Source organism: Bombina bombina, chromosome 3 (assembly GCF_027579735.1).
Source record: "Bombina bombina isolate aBomBom1 chromosome 3, aBomBom1.pri, whole genome shotgun sequence".
Taxonomy (NCBI): domain Eukaryota; kingdom Metazoa; phylum Chordata; class Amphibia; order Anura; family Bombinatoridae; genus Bombina; species Bombina bombina.
Window position 1 is genome coordinate 474,946,032 of NC_069501.1, and position 10,083 is coordinate 474,956,114.

Here is a 10,083-nt window from a genome sequence, read left to right on the forward strand (position 1 = left end):
TTATATTTACTAGTAATTGGGGAAATTAGTTCAGCAGAAAGGTTAAAGGGACAGTAAACACCAGAATTTTTGTTGTTTAACCTCTTGAGTGATAACGACGGCTCTGAGCCGTCGCAGAGTTTCCCACTCTGGTGCTAACGACGGCTCAGAGCCGTCGCTAGCACTGTCCCACCTTGAGGGAGATCTGGGGGCTCCCACCCGCTCCTACCCTGGCAATCAGGCCTGCATAGTGACAGTCATCGCCGGGGCTTTACATTTTGCGTGGTGACGTCACTCGCAATGACGTGATGATGTCACACTGCAACTTTATTAAAAATGTACAATACAAAGTATAGGGAAAGGGGGCATGCTGCTTAGACGCCTGTATCTCAGGCATCTAAGCAGCTACAGACCCCCAAGACCCACCATTTGAAAGGTAATCACCTAACCTTTCCAATGGTGTAAGTCTTGGGGATCTGGAAAAAAATGCAAAAGTAAAAAAAAAAAAAATTAAAAACAAACCTTAAAGGGACAGTCAACCCAAAAAATGTTCCAACTCCTACAGATAAAGTTTACTAGGATAAATAGTTCAAACTGTAGCCCAATTTTGATAAATGTATAGTTTTCAAGTAAAATTACTTACTACATGTCCCTCGGCCGTTTTGAAATGGCCGCCAGCCCCCTCCTCTATTACGTTATACATATGTCTTCTGCCAGTAACTTTTCGAACCTCCGCAATCTCCGCAAGCACTTAGGGTTAAAAGGGTAGATAATCCCTTTATTACCCATTCCTCAGTTACAATAATACACGTTTTACCTCTGTAGTTACCTTGTATCTAAGCCTCTGCAAACTGCCCCCTTATTTCAGTTCTTTTGACAGAGATGCATTTTAGCCAATCAGTGCTTACTCCTAGGAGCTTCATGTGCCTGAGCTCAATGTTATCTATATGAAACACATAAACTAACGCCCTCTAGTGGTGAAAAACTGTCAAAATGCTTTCATATTAGAGGCGGTCTTCAAGGTCTAAGAAATTAGCATATGAACCTACTAGGTTTAGCTTTCAGTAACTTTTCAAACCTCCGCAATCTCTGCAAGCACTTAGGGTTAAAAGGGTAGATAATCCCTTTATAACCCATTCCTCAGTTACAATAATACACGTTTTACCTCTGTAGTTACCTTGTATCTAAGCCTACTGCCCCCTTATTTCAGTTCTTTTGACAGAGATGCATTTTAGCCAATCAGTGCTTACTCCTAGGAGCTTCACGTGCCTGAGCTCAATGTTATCTATATGAAACACATGAACTAACGCCCTCTAGTGGTGAAAAACTGTCAAAATGCTTTCATATTAGAGGCGGCCTTCAAGGTCTAAGAAATTAGCATATGAACCTACTAGGTTTAGCTTTCAACTAAGAATGCCAAGAGATCAAAGCAAAATTGGTAATAAAAGTAAATTGGAAAGTTGTTTAAAATTACATGCCCTTTTTAAATAATGAAAGTTTCTTCTGTTAAGTGTGATCAGTCCACGGGTCATCATTACTTCTGGGATATTACTCCTCCCCAACAGGAAGTGCAAGAGGATTCACCCAGCAGAGCTGCATATAGCTCCTCCCCTCTACGTCACTCCCAGTCATTCTCTTGCACCCAACAACTAGATAGGATGTGTGAGAGGACTATGGTGATTATACTTAGTTTTATTTCTTCAATCAAGAGTTTGTTATTTTAAAATAGCACCGGAGTGTGTTATTATCTCTCTGGCAGAGTTTGAAGAAGAATCTACCAGAGTTTTTGTTATGATTTTAGCCGGAGTAGTTAAGATCATATTGCTGTTTCTCGGCCATCTGAGGAGAGGTAAACTTCAGATCAGGGGACAGCGGGCAGATGAATCTGCATAGAGGTATGTAGCAGTTTTTATTTTCTGACAATGGAATTGATGAGAAAATCCTGCCATACCGATATAATGTCATGTATGTATACTTTACACTTCAGTATTCTGGGGAATGGTACTTCACTAGAATTACACTGTAAGAAATACATAAAGCTGTTTAATAACTAAAGATTATGTTTAACGTTTTTGCTGGAATGTAAAATCGTTTTCATTTACTGAGGTACTGAGTGAATAAATGTTTGGGCACTATTTTTCCACTTGGCAGTTGCTTAATCTGTTTTCTGACAGTTTCTGTTCTCCCTCACTGCTGTGTGTGAGGGGGAGGGGCCGTTTTTTGGCGCTTTTACTACGCATCAAATATTTCAGTCAGAAACTCATTGTATTCCCTGCATGATCCGGTTCATCTCTACAGAGCTCAGGGGTCTTCAAAACTTATTTTGAGGGAGGTAATTTCTCTCAGCAGAGCTGTGAGAATTATAGTTTGACTGAGATAAAAAACGTTTATTCTGTAATTTGTTTCCTGCTTTCAGAATTTGTTATCTTTGCTAATGGGATTAAACCTTTGCTAAAGTTGTGTTGTTTACAAGGATTGAGGCTATAACTGTTTCAATTTATTAATTTTCAACTGTCATAGATCTTCTGTGCTTCTTAAAGGCACAGTACGTTTTAATATTATTCTAATTGAATTGTATTTCCAAGTTGCAAGTTTATTTGCTAGTGTATTAAACATGTCTGATTCAGAGGATGATACCTGTGTCATTTGTTGCAATGCCAAGGTTGAGCCCAATAGAAATTTATGTACTAACTGTATTGATGCTACTTTAAATAAAAGTCAATCTGTACAAATTGAACAAATTTCACCAAACAACGAGGGGAGAGTTATGCCGACTAACTCGCCTCACGTGTCAGTACCTGCATCTCCCGCTCAGAGGGAGGTGCGTGATATTGTAGCGCCGAGTACATCTGAACGGCCATTACAAATCACATTACAGGATATGGCTACTGTTATGACTGAGGTTTTGGCTAAATTACCAGAACTAAGAGGTAAGCGTGATCACTCTGGGGTGAGAACAGAGTGCGCTGATAATATTAGGGCCATGTCAGACACTGCGTCACAGGTGGCAGAACATGAGGACGGAGAACTTCATTCTGTGGGTGACGGTTCTGATCCAAACAGACTGGATTCAGATATCTCAAATTTTAAATTTAAACTGGAAAACCTCCGTGTATTACTAGGGGAGGTGTTAGCGGCTCTGAATGATTGTAACACAGTTGCAATACCAGAGAAAATGTGTAGGTTGGATAAATATTTTGCGGTACCGGCGAGTACTGAGGTTTTTCCTATACCTAAGAGACTTACTGAAATTGTTACTAAGGAGTGGGATAGACCCGGTGTGCCGTTCTCACCCCCTCCGATATTTAGAAAAATGTTTCCAATAGACGCCACCACACGGGACTTATGGCAAACGGTCCCTAAGGTGGAGGGAGCAGTTTCTACTTTAGCTAAGCGTACCACTATCCCGGTGGAGGATAGCTGTGCTTTTTCAGATCCAATGGATAAAAAATTAGAGGGTTACCTTAAGAAAATGTTTGTTCAACAAGGTTTTATATTGCAACCCCTTGCATGCATTGCGCCGATCACGGCTGCAGCGGCATTCTGGATTGAGTCTCTGGAAGAGAACATTAGTTCAGCTACTCTGGACGACATTACGGACAGGCTTAGAGTCCTTAAACTAGCTAATTCATTCATTTCGGAGGCCGTAGTACATCTTACTAAACTTACGGCGAAGAATTCAGGATTCGCCATTCAGGCACGCAGGGCGCTGTGGCTAAAATCCTGGTCAGCTGATGTTACTTCTAAGTCTAAATTGCTTAATATACCTTTCAAAGGGCAGACCTTATTCGGGCCCGGGTTGAAAGAGATTATCGCTGACATTACAGGAGGTAAAGGCCATGCCCTGCCTCAGGACAAAGCCAAAGCTAAGGCTAGACAGTCTAATTTTCGTTCCTTTCGTAATTTCAAAGCAGGAGCAGCATCAACTTCCTCTGCACCAAAACAGGAAGGAGCTGTTGCTCGCTACAGACAAGGCTGGAAACCTAACCAGTCCTGGAACAAGGGCAAGCAGACCAGGAAACCTTCTGCTGCCCCTAAAACAGCATGAATTGAGGGCCCCCGATCCGGGATCGGATCTAGTGGGGGGCAGACTTTCTCTCTTCGCCCAGGCTTGGGCAAGAGATGTCCAGGATCCCTGGGCGCTAGAGATAATATCTCAGGGATACCTTCTGGACTTCAAATACTCTCCTCCAAGAGAGAGATTTCATCTGTCAAGGTTGTCAACAATCCAGACAAAGAAAGAGGCGTTTCTATGCTGCGTACAAGAGCTCTTGTTAATGGGAGTAATCCATCCAGTTCCACGATCGGAACAGGGACAGGGGTTTTACTCAAATCTGTTTGTGGTTCCCAAAAAAGAGGGAACTTTCAGACCAATCCTGGACTTAAAGATCCTAAACAAATTCCTAAGAGTTCCATCGTTCAAGATGGAGACTATTCGGACAATTTTACCTATGATCCAAGAGGGTCAGTACATGACCACTGTAGATTTAAAAGATGCTTACCTTCACATACCGATTCACAAAGATCATTACCGGTACCTAAGGTTTGCCTTCCTAGACAGGCATTACCAGTTTGTGGCTCTTCCATTCGGATTGGCTACAGCTCCAAGAATCTTCACAAAGGTTCTGGGTGCTCTTCTGGCGGTACTAAGACCACGGGGAATCTCGGTAGCTCCATACCTAGACGACATTCTGATACAAGCTTCAAGCTTTCAAACTGCCAAGTCTCATACAGAGTTAGTACTGGCATTTCTAAGGTCACATGGATGGAAGGTGAACGAAAAGAAAAGTTCACTCGTTCCACTCACAAGAGTTCCCTTCCTGGGGACTCTTATAGATTCTGTAGAAATGAAGATTTACCTGACAGAGGACAGGCTAACAAGACTTCAAAGTGCTTGCCGCACCCTTCATTCCATTCAACACCCGTCAGTGGCTCAATGCATGGAGGTAATCGGCTTAATGGTAGCGGCAATGGACGCAGTTCTCAATGCCCTCCTGGTTTGGCCCCAGTTGACAACTCGGGGGTTCATCAGGTTTCAGTCGGACAACATCACGACTGTAGCTTACATCAACCATCAGGGAGGGACAAGAAGCTCCCTAGCTATGATGGAAGTATCAAAGATAATTCGCTGGGCAGAGTCTCACTCTTGCCACCTGTCAGCAATCCACATCCCGGGAGTGGAGAACTGGGAGGCGGATTTCTTAAGTCGTCAGACTTTTCATCCGGGGGAGTGGGAACTCCATCCGGAGGTCTTTGCCCAAATACTTCGACGTTGGGGCAAACCAGAGATAGATCTCATGGCGTCTCGACAGAACGCCAAGCTTCCTCGTTACGGGTCCAGATCCAGGGATCCAGGAGCAGTCCTGATAGATGCCCTGACAGCACCTTGGGACTTCAGGATGGCTTACGTGTTTCCACCCTTCCCGATGCTTCCTCGATTGATTGCCAGAATCAAACAAGAGAGAGCATCAGTGATTCTAATAGCGCCTGCGTGGCCACGCAGGACTTGGTATGCAGACCTGGTGGACATGTCATCCTGTCCACCTTGGTCTCTACCTCTGAAACAGGACCTTCTGATACAGGGTCCCTTCAAACATCAAAATCTAACTTCTCTGAAGCTGACTGCTTGGAAATTGAACGCTTGATTTTATCAAGACGTGGGTTTTCTGAGTCAGTTATTGATACCTTAATACAGGCTAGGAAACCTGTTACCAGAAAGATTTACCATAAGATATGGCGTAAATACCTATATTGGTGTGAATCCAAAGGTTACTCTTGGAGTAAGGTTAGGATTCCTAGGATATTGTCTTTTCTACAAGAAGGTTTAGAAAAGGGTTTATCTGCTAGTTCATTAAAGGGACAGATCTCAGCTCTGTCCATTCTGTTACACAAACGTCTGTCAGAAGTTCCTGACGTCCAGGCTTTTTGTCAGGCTTTGGCCAGGATTAAGCCTGTGTTTAAAACTGTTGCTCCACCATGGAGTTTAAACCTGGTTCTTAATGTTTTACAGGGCGTTCCGTTTGAACCCCTTCATTCCATTGATATAAAGTTGTTATCTTGGAAAGTTCTATTTTTAATGGCTATTTCCTCGGCTCGAAGAGTGTCTGAATTATCAGCCTTACATTGTGATTCTCCTTATTTGATTTTTCATTCGGATAAGGTAGTTCTGCGTACTAAACCTGGGTTCTTACCTAAAGTAGTTACTAACAGGAATATCAATCAAGAGATTGTTGTTCCTTCTTTGTGCCCAAATCCTTCTTCGAAGAAGGAACGTCTACTGCACAACCTGGATGTAGTCCGTGCTCTAAAATTTTGCTTACAGGCAACTAAGGAATTTCGACAAACGTCTTCTCTGTTTGTCGTTTACTCTGGGCAGAGGAGAGGTCAAAAAGCTTCTGCTACCTCTCTTTCTTTTTGGCTTCGTAGCATAATTCGTTTAGCTTATGAGTCTGCTGGACAGCAGCCTCCTGAAAGAATTACAGCTCATTCTACTAGAGCTGTGGCTTCCACTTGGGCCTTCAAGAATGAGGCCTCTGTTGAGCAGATTTGCAAGGCTGCAACTTGGTCTTCGCTTCATACTTTTTCCAAATTTTACAAATTTGACACTTTTGCTTCATCGGAGGCTATTTTTGGGAGAAAGGTTCTTCAGGCAGTGGTTCCTTCAGTATAAAGAGCCTGCCTATCCCTCCCGTCATCCGTGTACTTTTGCTTTGGTATTGGTATCCCAGAAGTAATGATGACCCGTGGACTGATCACACTTAACAGAAGAAAACATAATTTATGCTTACCTGATAAATTCCTTTCTTCTGTAGTGTGATCAGTCCACGGCCCGCCCTGTTTTTAAGGCAGGTAAATATTTTTTAATTTATACTCCAGTCACCACTTCACCCTTGGCTTTTCCTTTCTCGTTGGTCCTTGGTCGAATGACTGGGAGTGACGTAGAGGGGAGGAGCTATATGCAGCTCTGCTGGGTGAATCCTCTTGCACTTCCTGTTGGGGAGGAGTAATATCACAGAAGTAATGATGACCCGTGGACTGATCACACTACAGAAGAAAGGAATTTATCAGGTAAGCATAAATTATGTTTTTGTTTTTTTTTTTTGTTTTTTTTTTTACTTGACTGTCCCTTTAAAGGAGATGGCTAGCACTGCGGAATCTGTTGGCGCTCTACAAATAACCGATAATAATAATAATGGTTCAAGGGAACATCCTTACACCTGCTGCATAAATAATATTCAAGTGTTGAGCTAAGGTGCATTTGGGTTGGAGTTTTTCTCAGAAATTGCTTACTTTTCTTTTGCTTTTAGATGAGTATGTTGCCAGCCTTCATCTGCCATCTTTTGATGCCCACTTAACAGAGCTAACTGATGATCAGGCCAAATACCTAGGACTCAATAAGAATGGACCTTTCAAACCAAACTACTACAGGTAAACCAGCTGCAAAAAAATTGGAGCTGTGTAGTAATTAGACATTAAACACAAAATACATTGCATTAGCATAATGCTGAGGTTATTCCCCACCCTTCTTTAGCCATGGGTGCCGCCATGTTGAAATTCAGCTTTCATTGCATTCCAGTCCTGACGTGTTTGCACATGTGCAGCAACTCTCCTTCAGATACATGCAGTTAAGCTAGGTTCCAAAATGACATCACCCATAATTAGAGGAAGGTGCAGGAAATGTATTTAGTGTTCAATGTCCCTTTAAAATGCCAGGATTTTGGACAGCAGTAACATGAATGTCATGTGTTTTCATTGAGTGCAATTTCTTGTTCTGTTCCAGATATTGATTCTTCAAATGAAAAACTCAACTGTATTCTTCAACACTGCTTTAGAAAAAAAATGAAGACCACCTGGATGAATCTTCTCTTTTTTTTTTTTTAATAATTAGATATTGTTGTGTTTTTGTTTTCATTTCAGTGTCTGCATGTTTTCTATTTTTTTTTTTTTTTTTTTTTTTTAAGGAAAGCTGATTTTTTAGAACCATGGCATTATGGCGGCATTTTGAACTAAACAATCCGCAAAAATCTGTGAAGAGTTATGGAGCTCTCTTTTTTTTCTGCCTTAAACCATTCTAATACCTCCCTACTTTTTTCATTCCTGATCCTGTTGTTCTGACTTGTTTTGTCAAGAAGCAGCACCAAGAATATTCTCTTCCATTTGGCATTAGATGATGTCATGGAACCACACTGTTCAGTCTTTTTATAGTTTCATTTTTTTTTACGCTTTGTGGATATAAGGACCCTGATAGGGGTCCAGAAGTTATTTAGCGAGCATTCTCTGTGTATGAGATTGAACATTCTATCAAGAAGGTTTAATCCACAAAATTCACACCATCCCTTCCTTTCTTCTACAAGATACTGTGCAAAGTTATATTATGTCAACACGGTAGGCTTACAATGCTTCTGAAATCAATTTCCCTATTTAGAAATGAGATTTTTGTTCTGTTTTCTTTAATTAGAAGTGATATAATGAAGTAAGTTAATGAAGAAAAGAACAGTTACAAATTGAACTTAATCTCTGCTTTCCTGTGCTTACTACTGTGATTTCATTTTGTAGACCAGCAGACAGCCAAGCAACCAACAGAAGAATTTCTTCTGATTTTATCTCCAGCAGAATATCACTGTTTTCTATGACGTGCATTTAAGATCTAAAAGTACGACATCTATTAGTTAGGTTTCATGGTGCTCCGGCAGGCCCATTTCATGCATGTGTTAGTTGCCTTCTTGTAGCCTCTAAGGAGTTTCACTAGGAGGGTTCAAATGAGTGTCCTAATCTGCTGTGTCTGATGGGCAAAGGGCTGAAAACAAGATACAAGCCATGCGACTGTGGGACTCAAATCACCACACACTGAACCTTTAAATGGCATGTTTTAATGATCTGCTTGAGAGAAATTTATTTTATATATGAATGATTTTTAATGAATGCAATATTACAATAATCCTTGGAGAAGAAAAGCAATACAAAATTAAAGCCAAACTAAGATCATTTAACATTGTGTGTATCTTTTTTTTATTATTATTTAGCACATATAAGCTTAAAGGACCAGTCAACACAGTAGATTTGCATAATCAACAAATGCAAGATAACAAGACAATGCAATGGCACTTCGTCTGAACTTCAAATGAATAGTAGATTTTTCTTTCTGACAATTTTACAAGTTATGTCTATTTCCACTCCCCCTGTACCATGTGACAGCCATCAGCCAATCACAAATGCACATTGTTTAACATTGCATGCTCTATGTAGTGTAGTAGACAACCCAAATTATTGATCTAGGCCCATTTTGATATATTTCATGCCACCATTTCACCGCCAAATTCGATGAAATAAAAAAAATTGTTCACTTTTTCACAAACTTTAGTTTTCTCACAGAAATTATTTAAAAAACAGCTTGTGCAATTATGGCACAAATGCTTGTAAATGTTTCTCTGGGATCCCCTTTGTTTAGAAATAGCAGACATATATGGCTTTGGCATTGCTTTTTGGCAATTAGAAGGCCGCTAAATGCCGCTGCGCACCACACTTGTATTATGTCCAGCAGTGAAAGGGTTAATTAAGTAGCTTGTAGGGAGCTTGCAGGGTTAATTTTAGCTTTAGTGTAGAGATCAGCCCACCTGACACATCCCACCCCCTGATCCCTCACAAACAGCTCTCTTTCCTCCCCCACCCCACAATTGTCCCCGCCATCTTAAGTACTGGCAGAAAGTCTGCCAGTACTAAAATAAAAGGCTTTTTAAAAAAAATAAAAAAATAATAATAATTATGTAGCTCTGATGGACCCCCCTAAGCCCCCAACCTCCCTGATCTCCCCCAAACAGCTCTCTAACCCTCCCCCTGCTACCTATGTGCCGCCATCTTGGGTACTGGCAGCTGTCTGCCAGTACCCATTTTGCTCCAAAAAAAAAGTTTTTTTTTTAATTTTTTGAAAAATAAATTTAATTTTTCTGTAGTGTAGCAGCCCCCGCTCAAAACCCCCCTCCCAGATCCCCCGACCCTAATTTTCTCCCTCTTTCCCATTCACTTTAATTGATGGCAGTGGTTGCTGCGCGCACACACACACGCGCAGGCCCCTTCCGGCACCCAGCGTGCACATTGCATATAGAG

At 41.4% G+C, this 10,083-nt stretch overlaps 1 protein-coding gene across 4 annotated transcripts in view; it reads left to right on the plus strand.

Annotated features, from left to right (window-relative positions):
* AHCYL1 (adenosylhomocysteinase like 1) overlaps nucleotides 1–8,969 on the plus strand; it is a 249,319-nt gene extending 240,350 nt beyond the window's left edge. For 2 of the 4 annotated variants that reach the window (XM_053706782.1, XM_053706783.1), the window contains exons 16-17: nucleotides 7,287–7,407; nucleotides 7,760–8,969. In XM_053706782.1, coding sequence (XP_053562757.1) covers nucleotides 7,287–7,407; nucleotides 7,760–7,766 — 128 coding nt within the window. In that variant the 3' untranslated portion in view covers nucleotides 7,767–8,969. Of the gene's footprint in view, nucleotides 1–7,286; nucleotides 7,412–7,759 lie in introns of those variants that run through there. The other 2 variants (XM_053706784.1, XM_053706785.1) reach the window with 1 other exon arrangement.
* The last annotated feature ends 1,114 nt before the right edge of the window (nucleotides 8,970–10,083 follow it).